An 11404-nucleotide genomic window follows, 5' to 3' on the forward strand; every position below is an offset into this window, starting at 1 on the left:
AGCGACAGAAGCGCAACAGAAAAAGACGACGGCCTGGACTTTGTCCAGCGTTGTTCGTTCTCACACCGTTGGTGCTGGGAGGTTAAAGACCAGCTAATACCCACAGTGAACGTACGGGATGTTTGAGTTCTCACTCTAAAATTAAACTCCGGAGGAAACTATTACTGGACGAGTTTCCTGTTTTCTGGCCGTGTGTTTCTGATCCTTTGATGTTTGAGAGCTCAGGCTGCAGACTCTGGAATCATCAGCATGTTTAGCAGCCTGAGCTCAACAATCAAAGGCTTCGGATCAAAGTTTACATTTCTGTCGTGTTTCCCTTTGGGCCCCTGCTGCTCTGGGTGGGTCCATAAAATGTGACAAATATAAAACTGAAGTGTTTCCATATTTATTCATACAGAAAATAATCATTTTTGGCCGGACACTGGAGCTTTATTTGCTTTGAATTCCAGTTCTTTTTATGCAAAAGCTTTAAACAATTTAATATTTCCCTCAAATTTTGACTTGAAATACAACAAACCCTGAAGTTTTGAGTGGATTCTAGTTACTGCAGTTACATAAAATCAACAACACAAACACTCAAAAACAAACAGGTCGGGTTTATTTCAAAACGATTACTGACCAAAGTGCTGCACGAGTTGTTGAGAAATGTATTTTTCCGTTTTGTCAGAAACACAAAGACTTTCTGTGAAGTGTTCACAGAATAAGTCGAAGCTGATGTTTGCTCTTAAGCATCAATTCAAAGTGATCAGGTCAGATATGAAGCTGTAAACTCTCACAGAGCCAATAAAACCTGGTTTTATTGCTATGCTAACTTTGGTATTTATAACTACAGCATTCAAAATTTAACCTCAGTACTATTATATTTTATAATTATAGGTCATGAAAGTACACAATGCTTTTAGCTTTAATCATAACTACAGGTGATATCTACATGAAGTTTTCAGGGCTGAAAATTGCAGCTAAATTAGCTTAAAGTCCACCCCAAGTGGGTTAATGTCACATTTAAAGCCCAAATCTGTTGTTTTTGTTTTTCTGTAACCAACTCTGAGCTTCAGCATCACAGTTTTAATAGCAAAACTGCAGCACTTTAAAATCAGAAACAAGTGTCACCGCAGAAAACTCTTTGAGTAAAAGGTTAAAGCATACGAAGGATCTCTTTCACCTGCGTTTTCATCTTCCAGCCCTGATTCCTTCTGTGTCTCATTAGTTTCCTATTACAGTCCTATTTTAACACTCATGATGGCAGCTCATGGCTCTGACTCACAGTTTGGATACTTTACATTGATTAAAGCTCTTTCTTACAGATTTGGTTGCTTTTTTCACCTAATTTCTCCTTGGAAACGAAGGCTTTGGACATTGATGCCTGAAAAGAAACTGAAACTGTTGAACTCTAAAACATTCGTCTGTCATGCAGAGGCTCACGCCCTGCAAAAAAACAGGAAAACCTCAAGTCGCAGTACCTCAAAGTCGAAACAGTACTGCATCTGATAAGAGGCTCTATTACGAAGGTGATTAAATGACACTAAACTGAGCTGTGCAGCTAATAACAACAGAGTGAGAAACACGCCCGTGCTGCTGTGGCATGATGTGTTAAGTTGTTTATGCACATCTGAATAAGAATTAAGGAACTCAAACCAATCAGCTGAGGAGGAAGGGAAAAAACACAAACAGCAGCACATCCGCTTCCTGTTTGTCTGCGGCATGCTGGGTTTTATTTCAGCTCATACTTGTTAGAAATCAGATGATTTGGCTTCTTAAAAGTGCCTTGTTGTTTTTTCTGACGAACGAAGGGCAAATCTGCATGAACCCAGAGCTACGTCACGTCTTCAGATGTATTAAAGGAAGCCAGAGACAAATAAAAAGAAAGCAGCACTCTCCACCTGTAACCCTCGTTTTTAGTATACGTGCATTTTTAAATGGTGAATTTGCTTTTTCATATTGTTACAGAGTTTCCCTCCCATCTCCCTTTTCCTATTTTATTTTTGTCAAGCACCTTGGTATACCCTTGGTTTTTTAGTGTGCTTTATAAATAAAGTTTATTATTAAAGAGAGCACAGACTTGTGTATCAGTGTGTTAGTTTAGCTTCGGGATTTGTGATTGATTCACTTCAGAGGTTATTTAGATGTGTCAAGAGACGAAAGCAGACAAGGACAAAGAGTGATGACCTGTCGGCTCAGGTCACAACGATCCCTCGTCCTCACACATCCTGTTTTATTTTGGTACGGACTTTTATTTTCCTCGTTCTGCCTTGCCCTTATTAGTTTCAATTAGCCCTGTGTTTATACTCTTGTCGCTTCATATCAGTTTTCAGATCTGTTTTACCTCAGCTCTCACTTCCTCTTCACTGTCTGTGATATTTACACCACTTCTTTGTGTTTCACTTCTGGACTTTTGAAACCCTTCAGAGGATCTATTTTCCTGGTGGAATCGTAGCAACAGACCATAAATCCACAGTTTTCAGCTGATAGTCACAGAGGACCTGTTCTGGTTCCCTTATTTCCTGTACAGTTATGCACAGTTCCAGTGCATAACTGTGCACATAATGAAGTCAGTGTTTGCACTTGCAATCCCTGTGAGCTGAAAGATTCATGCTGCTCTGAAAGTTACATTTCAGACATGTTTTTGTACTCTGTGAACTGTGTGATGTCATAAAAAAGAAATATGGTCTCCACAGACTTGCCTGGTCTCACCGCTAAACAGGTAATGCTCACAAAAAGGCAGTCTGTGTGAGCAGGCTTCTTGGTCGTCATGGTAACCAAGACACCAGAGCTTCTTACACAACAGAGTCATTTTATGTAATGTAACCACAGTTTTTGTTGCCTAAACTTTACTAAATACTTTTTTATGACAAGTAGTTCTTAATGCCCGAACTCACAGCATGTCACAGCATCACTGCTATAATAACACTAATTATTTATTATGAGAAACTGGAGGGCAAACGCTGGTCTGTGGTGTTTAGGAACTGTGTGCAGAAGTAGGTCAGTAGAGTAGCGGTGCAACAGACACTGCACTGTTGGATGGAGTCCGCGTTTATGTGCAGGGTGTAATTGAATGATTTGGGCTTTAAATCCCACACAGCAGCACATAAAGTGTAATTACACACAGCTGCATGGTTTCAATCCGCCCAGCACGCCCGCTGATGAGGGAGCGCCTTTCTCTGCTGTGTTTCTTCAAACCAGGCGGCTGGAAGTGAAGCTGGAAAAATCAAGAGACTCTGAGATGGAAAAAGAAGTCAAAACTATTCAGGGGGAAGTTAGAAAATGCGTGGGAGGTTTTTTCCTCTCCTTTTATGCTCCTTACACTCTGCTTCCCAAACAAACCTCCCTTTAAAGGCCCAGAGTCTGAGACTTTGAGGAAACCGGCCCTCGGAGTTAAATGACCTCACCGCACAGACATTCTGTGGAAAACTGTGTAATGAGGCTGCGTGGTGCTGTGTCAGTGGGTTTTAAATGATGTCAGAGGGTTTTCCAGACTTCTCATGATATCAGCACAAGGCTGAATCCAGCCAGCTAACACATCTTGTGGGGTTATATTCAGTAACAGAAACAAAACAAACCACAAAGCGGTGACTATGAGCCCTGAAGCTCCTGTGCAGCTAAATTTTAAAGCCAGTGGATTTATCCACCTAAGGATCTTTATGTTGATGCATATGAAAAGCAAAGGTGGGAGAGTTTCAGATTCACCTGATGTTAGATGGATTTTATCATAAATCCAGCCCTGGAGGCCTGACAGGTGTCACCGGATAAATTCACTGACCTGCAGAAGCACTTCCTCCACCCGATGAATGCTTAACCAGAAATACAGTTTAATAATTCAACGTAAATGAAACTGACCCACCTCCAGATGAGATCAGTTGTTAAAAAAGCACAGAGGATGGAAGCTTTGAAGTAGGACCTGCAGCCATAATCAGAGGACACATTGAACTTGTGCTGACAGGTGAACAATAACATTCAGTTTGCAGACAGATAACCGTCCGCGAGGTTAAACTTTACGACATGACTGTGCTTTTTCATTATTCGCTGTTTCGTTATCATGACCCTACATCTTTATGGCAAGGACTTTTTTTTTCTCTGGAACAATCTCCAGTTATGATAAGAGCTATAGAAAACTATTAAAACATACATAAAGCCATAGGAGTTCAGGCCATTAAATTGAGTTCACAGTCCAGCCTTTGACTGCTTTATGAGTCCAAAGGAGCTCCACAAAAACATCTGATAAACTGTGAAAACAGAGGATCTGTGGACACGCTGGGATTCAGTAACAGTATGTACTGTTTGTGTTTTGCAGGGGATCCATTTCCATTAAAACACTATTTTTTGAACTCCAGGTTTTATCGTGCACAAAGAAGAACAAAAAACCTGAATTCATTTTATAATCTCAGAGTTTTCCTTGCAAACGATTCCCAGAACCACAGCAGCATTAACATAACTGCAGAGCTGCAAACCAGTATGTAAAAGCTTTAAGTGCAAACATAGGTGAAATACAGTAAACAAGGCAAGAACAGACTGTTTCATTCTAAAGAGCTTTAGAGTCAATATTTGGTGTGACTGCTGTTATCCAGCACAGCTGAACTCTCCTCGGGAGCCTTAAGAGCTTGAAAAAAGAAGGCAGCTGGACTTTGTTAAGTTTGTGAAGACAATCACCGCTGATCCAGGAGGCTTCTTCAGTTCTGGTGGAGGTCGCTGACGTACTATTGATCGTGTGTGTCATCACCACGGCGTGAAAAGAAACTGCTGCTGCCACCTACGATGCAGTCTCGAGAACCCTTCAACCCCCATTCACACCTGGCCTCAGGTGACCTCAAGTGGTTTCACCCGTGATGAATAGAAGAATGACGCCTTTCTTCACACCCATCATCAACGAGGTTAACGACCACCTCCAAACGGGATCGTTCCCACCTGGGACGCTTTTGTTTTTAGAACTGAAGAAGAAATAAAAGTTGAAAGAAGTCCACTTACTTTCTTTTCTCAGGTCTTTGAGACGACGATGACCGAGACTGAGGGTGACTGAGAAGCTGCACAGTCGTGCTCTCCTGCAGCTTTCTTGTGATTTCTTTCAGTACTGTTCAGGAATAATTCTCCAGGCTTCAAGGACATTAAAATGTCTGCCCTGCTTCAGTAATGTTGATGTCTGGCTTCTGGGAAGGCCAGTCTACCACTCTGTTCTAGCATGTTTTTCTATTCAGTTATGCTTTTAGTGCCCTGGCATCTGGAGGTCATGCTGAAAAGTAAAGCTGTTGTGAATCACATTTTCCTGGGTGGCATCGTACGGTGGGTCAGATTACAATGGTGCTTTTCTGTGTTCATAATTTCATAAATCTCTTACTGGCTGACATTAAGCCCCAGTGACACAGCCGCCACAGTTCTGCTCTCTCCACAAATATTTGAAACTAGATTCATCAGACCCGTTTGCCCCGATTTCTTAAGGACATGTGGTTCATATGCCGTATAGTTTTAGGCCTGCCACTTCTCCAAGGTCTCAGCCGTCAGCTCTTTAAGTAGTCACCTTGTTGATGCAAATACACAATTTTATTCCTGTCAAATGATCATCTTTGGCATTTTTCAGTCTTAAAAAAGGGGAACCAACGTGTTTGTGACAGGCTGCTAGTAACAGTTGTGTGTTGACGACACTGATCCATCCCTAGAGTTGGTTTCTTTTTTTCAAAAGCATAGTAGAGTTGTAGGTCGGTGTTTGGTGGCCTGAGTAGCAAATGAAAGACATTGGTCTGTAAATGGTCAGCTTCACAGACTGGATGAGTACCTCATAACCAGGAGAACTTTTAAAGCGACAGAAGCTTCCTTTGAGTCAAAAGGACATGAGTGGACTCATGCACTGTAGTTGACACTTGACCTGTTAAAGTTTTATAATAAGTTTGAATTCTGTGAATGAAACCGTATGAATGCAAGTATAATCAAAGGCAAGTATGTAATCAATAGAAGAATGACACAGTTGTGTGCGATTAGCAGTTTTTATTTAAAGCTAAAAGTGATTTTAAGATTGGAATAAAGCCGAGTAACACTGTGACAGATTAGACACAAAAGGCTCACTAAGACTACGATCTACATACAGATTAAATACACCAGATTACTGTGATAAATGCTATGTTTCAAAGCTGAACTCTTCTGAAAAGCCGAGGCCGCCTCTGCTCGGTCGGGCCTCTCATTCCTCGGATGGAGCGGCCATCTTGACGAGGCTGTCCTTGTCAAACCTGAAGAGCCTCCAGCCCTCCTCCTGAGAGAGGTCCTCGGCACCGCGGCGCTTGTAGAACTGGACCGACGGCTCATTGTTCTCCGCCACCACGAACATCATGCCGGTGCAGCGCGTCTTCATCGCCAGCTGGAAGAAGACGGAGAGGAGTTTAGGTTGGTGTGCTCAAAAGAACAGCCAAAGTCAGGATGCACTTTAGTTTGTAAACACTCACATTGCTGAGGTGCCGCAGGATCCCTGAACCGATGCCCAGCCCTGCAGAAAGAGGAGAAATTCAGGCCATGAATGAAACTGCAGAGCAGGAGTGAATGTAAACAGCAACAGATGGAGATGTTTTTACCTCTGTACTCATCCATCACATAGAACTCCTCCAGGTAGAGCTGCTTGCCCACCCAGGGGTCGTACGTGAAGTAGTACATGGCGAAACCCACCACCTTGGGATCTGCAGGGAGAAACAGACCACCATGTGAGACTGTTGGAAACCTGCCATCTCATTCTGGAGTATATGGATAAAATATATGCTGAGACTATGCAGAGCAAATAAAAGTAGGACTGATGTTTAGTGTTTTGGGAATAACACCAGGCTTAGAAGCTGTGGAGACAAATTCTTGTTTAAGATGTGAACAAAGAGACAGTTGGGCAAAATAAATAAATAAAACACCAGAAATGGCTCCATGCAGGAAGACGTCTACTTTAACCTTCAACCTCCTTCTTGCGGGAAATCTGCCAGAACTTTCTCAGCCTTATCAGACTGTTTATGAGCGTCTGCACTACAATCACTGGGAATGTGTTCAGATTGTGCCTCAGGTAATGAGGTGCTACAGGTCAGGTACAAACTGTACTTCTCTGTACACTCAGTGGAAGCCACGCTGTGAACAACAATGCATACATTAAATAAAGATGTTCAGGGGGATTAACACCTGCAGGCGAGCGCCTGACTTTGGCCTGTATTTACAAAACCAGGATGCACACCCTGTGGAGGCTTCAGGCAAACACTGAATCTCAGCAGGCGATGGGAAACATTTACCCTCTTATCAGCTGACCTGATAACCTGAAGGTTCCTGGTGGAAACTATTTAAGACTCAGGCTGAAAACTGAGCCTCCAAGTGTTTTTGCTCCAGAAAGAGGATCCGTGGCGTTTCATACCTTCACTGCTGTTCTGTCCTTGGATCTCAGTGATGATGCAATGGTAAAACGGGGTGTCACCGAAGCCATCCTCAAGGAGTTCTACAGGCAAACAACCTTTAATTATTTACACAAGAGAGCAGGTAGCCTTTCATTCATGTGCAGGTGACTTTAAACTCACCTTTCTCAGTCAGTGTCACCTGGTGCTCCATCTCCTCGTATTTCGCAAGTTCCTGGAACAACAATGGAATGATGTCATTCGTAGTCCAACAATGCCCTCCTGATGTCATTTCATTTTTATTTAGTCCGTCATAATCCTGTTTGTTTTGAGCTCAATCCATTTCTTTAACAAGCAAAATGTACTGCAGCTCTACAGCTTTAGTCATTTCTATACAGCTTATCCAGTATTCTAATTTTATTTCTGCGACAAGTCATTTATTAAGGAAGAATACAAAAGAATCATTGTAATAATGGGTCAGTATCATTATGGTGATTAAGACGTCAGCGTGAGGTTTCTCTTTTCCATTACCTCAGTTTTACTCAATGTGAATTTAAAAAATGAAATGACATTAAGGGGAAAAATTACCAGAAAAGAGGAGAGAGGGAGAGAAAAGTAGCAAATTTAGGAGAGAAAAAAAATATTAAAAATGGTCAGTTTCATCACAGAGAAACTATCAGGTTTCCACTTTCCTGGGGAGGGGAGTGGGCAGTTTACAAGCAAAAAAGTTATGTGGAATTAAGTAGAAGTTTTATTACTTTTGTTTTTAAAGACAAGTTTACAAGTAAAGTCGATATACCGTCCGACGGTATATGTGTAAACTGAAAATGACCTTAACTTTAAATTAGAGGCCTCCTAAACGCCCTGATACTAAATATAGGGCTCCACCAGTTTCCAGATCAAACCGGCACCCTCTTTGAGGTTTTGCAGATGTCAGCTTGTTTTTTTTTTTTCTCAACTGTAATAACATTTCCGCGTCGGGGTCAGCCATGATAAGGACACAGCGTCAGACGGACCATATTTAGACACCCGGCCGCTCTGAGTCATCTGACGGCAAAGAGAGGCCTCCGGCTCTGACCTCATACTCGGACATCCTCCGGAAAGCTCACACCTGCCGATGTTTCGCTAGTTAACGGATTTCCATATTTTCACAGCTAACGGATATTGTAACACGTAACAGTTCCTGTTAGCTCATTTTCCACCGTTATACTGAATTCCTGCTCGTTTCATATCAAATTAATTACGTTTTATCCCCAAAACGCGGTATTCGTTTTTTTTTAATCCCACAGGCCTACCTTCACCAGTCGTAATATATCAGGCACGTCTCGGGGTTCAGCTTTTCGTAATTTATACTCCATTTTCTTCTTTTACTTTTTTTCCCTTTCGTCAGAAGTCCTCTGTATGTAAATTGGAAGATTAGGTGTTTCTTCATTCGCCTCGCAGTGGCTTTTCCCCCACAGTCAGCCTCTGGTCCGGACGCGCTCGTCGAGATAAAACATTCAGTACGACTGGCCCTCGGCTGGGTCGCTGCCGCTCTACTGTGTGCTCCCTTTGTTTATGTCAGCGCTTTTATAGCCGGCTCGCGCTGCAGTATAATTGGTCGGTTCAGTCAAATATCGGATTTCTGACAAATCAGCGACACCCTCTGGTCACTTTTTTTTTATCCAATCGGGGTACAAAGAACGGTCACATGTGGGGGTATGTTTTTATTCTTTCATAATATGTTTTTGATGGAGAAAAGGACCTGGGAAAGTGTTTTTCTACTTTAATTAAACAAAAATAAACATCTGATGCATTATACAAAAACAATAGCCTATAATTTAAGTTACTCAATCGAAAGAGAAAGGTTTGTATCTGAAGTTCAGAAAACAACATCAATTTCGCCCCAGAGATAAGATAAGAAGCACATAGATTTCCAGGTGTTATGAGGACTATAAACTTTTAAAACAGATCAGCCTGGTAATATCTGGCATACTACACCAAATAGTTATGTAACAGATAAACAATTACATGAAAAAAAATGTTTTTACAGTATCTAAAACAGAAATGTCCTACTATAGAAAAATGAAGAACATTATTATAAATACAGGACACTCTGGGCAGTACTTTTCTGTGATTCTACACATTTATGATGTAGAAAACTGAGACATATTGTTTAAATTGTCCTTCCTTTTCTTTTTAGATAGTTATATATGTCAGGGATTAAATATTAAGTTGAGTGTCTTTAGAATGACAGAAAGACATTCCTGTTCTACAAGGAAGTGAAGCCTATTTGGGCAGTTGTTGTGAAGGATTGTCTAATTAATTTTAAAGGTCTTTGTGGGGGGGGGGGGGAAGAACCACATGTATGGAATCACCAGTTTTTCACATTTCTTTTTTCCTCAGGGAGGTTTAATTTCAACTCAAATCCTCCAGTACTGACTTCAGTTCAGGTCTCTCCCATAATGCCTCTGTCTGCCCACCCAAGGGGAATTTTCCACCACCAGCATACTCTACATATTCATATGCACAGTAGAGTGTGTGTAATGATTAGGTGTGGTTAGATGCTTCGCAGACAGTTGTAGCATTGATGTACTGGGGGGGAACAATGATCCTCTGAGCACAGGTGAAAGGCCACCCCCACCCCTGCAACACTAACTGAGACTGAAACTGACGCAATACAAGACATTTAATGTCGTAACAGTGTATAATGTGGATGTTTTCATGTCTCTTTATAGTTGCTTTATTTATGACGCTTCTTATCTGTTATTTTCTTCTCATATATCTTATATGCATGTTCTGCAACCCCGTTTGTGCCTCCTTTTTGCCATTGTACACTGTTTCTTGTCATTGTTGTTCATTTCCTTGTAGAAGACGGACCAGAACGTTTGCCTATCCAGAAAAGTGTTCAGGTAAAAAAAAACAACTAAGGGGAAGATGTGCCTCAGGAAGATCTTGTAGTGAAAACCAGACATTTTTAACCCCTCTGTCATGTTTGTCTCCCAGGTGCAGGAATGAAGTTTGTGGGTCAGCTTGGGCATGTTTAGTTATCCAAAAGTGTCAGAAACACAAACAAACAAACAAACAAACAAACAAACAAACAAAAAACACAGAATAAACATTGTTCATATGTCATTATTAACTCCATTACTAAAAATTTCAGTCATTATTTCATAGTCGTGTTCTTTACTGCTCACAGATCATGTTTCGATGTGATATGACTTTTTTCATAAAAAGGTGTTAGAAAATGACTTCATTACTTCAAGTACTTTGTGGTACGGTTTATGGTAGTTGCCAGCTTGTCTCTCGATTATCAAATCCGATTACGCTGGAGTAAATATGAAGTCTCCAGAGACACTGTGGCAGAAAATATACATGTAAATATGTGAAATTAACTACTTTCATTGTATACGTCGATTACATTTATTAAGCCAAGCAGAATAAGTTCCATGTTGAAAAAAAACTTGAAAAATATTTTTAAATAGAACATTCAATTTTAAAATGGATCACTCTGACCTGTAACATAACAGGATGAAGGAGAATTCACTTTCCCTTGTTTTCCCTTTTCTTTGTACACTATGACATGGTAAACACCATATTACAACATGCATCCACTCATCTAATAAATGAATGAAATTATTTATAGATTCATAAAAAAGTACATAACGATTATTTTGATATTTTACTCATGCAAACAGTTTGGTTTGTTACTATTTCACTGGCCCACTTTCGTTGAAAACATGGGTAAATAAATAAATACAAAGTTCAAGGTTATCACAGAGGGAGTAACATTTCGAGAGAAAAAAATAAGAGGAAAAAATTATATTACAGTGGCAGATTTAGGCTAAACAGAAATATAGAAAACAGAAATGTAAAAAAGTCCTTTAAGCACCTGTTTGGTGAGAAAAGTGAGCGCTAACACTTTTACTTGGGCTATGTCCACACGTACCCGGGTATTTTTGAAAACGCAGATTTTTCTATGCGTTTGCACCTTTCGTCCACACGTAAACGGCGTTTTCGGTCACTGAAAACGGAGATTTCTAAAAACTCCGGCCAGGGTGGATATTTTCTATTTTTTTTTTTTTTTTTTTTTT

At 40.7% G+C, this 11404-nt stretch overlaps 1 protein-coding gene across 1 annotated transcript; it reads right to left on the minus strand.

Annotated features, from left to right (window-relative positions):
• Positions 1 to 5955: 5955 nt before the first annotated feature.
• LOC116310041 (diamine acetyltransferase 1-like) lies at positions 5956 to 8889 on the minus strand. The gene is made up of 6 exons (XM_031726776.2): positions 8627 to 8889; positions 7515 to 7566; positions 7355 to 7435; positions 6549 to 6650; positions 6423 to 6463; positions 5956 to 6337 (listed from the first exon to the last, which is right to left on the minus strand). The coding sequence occupies exons 1-6, from the start codon at positions 8687 to 8689 to the stop codon at positions 6161 to 6163; spliced, it is 516 nt and encodes a 171-aa protein (XP_031582636.1). The 5' UTR covers positions 8690 to 8889; the 3' UTR covers positions 5956 to 6160.
• Positions 8890 to 11404: the final 2515 nt, after the last annotated feature.

This window comes from Oreochromis aureus, linkage group 9 (assembly GCF_013358895.1).
Source record: "Oreochromis aureus strain Israel breed Guangdong linkage group 9, ZZ_aureus, whole genome shotgun sequence".
Taxonomy (NCBI): domain Eukaryota; kingdom Metazoa; phylum Chordata; class Actinopteri; order Cichliformes; family Cichlidae; genus Oreochromis; species Oreochromis aureus.

What these genes read in the sequence shown, in the direction of transcription:
- LOC116310041 (XM_031726776.2), bottom strand. Translation starts at nt 8,689, where the DNA reads ATGGAGTATAAATTACGAAAAGCTGAACCCCGAGACGTGCCTGATATA. An exon ending in AGGACAGAACAGCAGTGAAG is followed by an intron (nt 6,651 to 7,354) that starts GTATGAAACGCC and finishes TTCTCCCTGCAG; the next exon opens with ATCCCAAGGTGGTGGGTTTC. An exon ending in TGTGATGGATGAGTACAGAG is followed by an intron (nt 6,464 to 6,548) that starts GTAAAAACATCT and finishes CTCTTTCTGCAG; the next exon opens with GGCTGGGCATCGGTTCAGGG.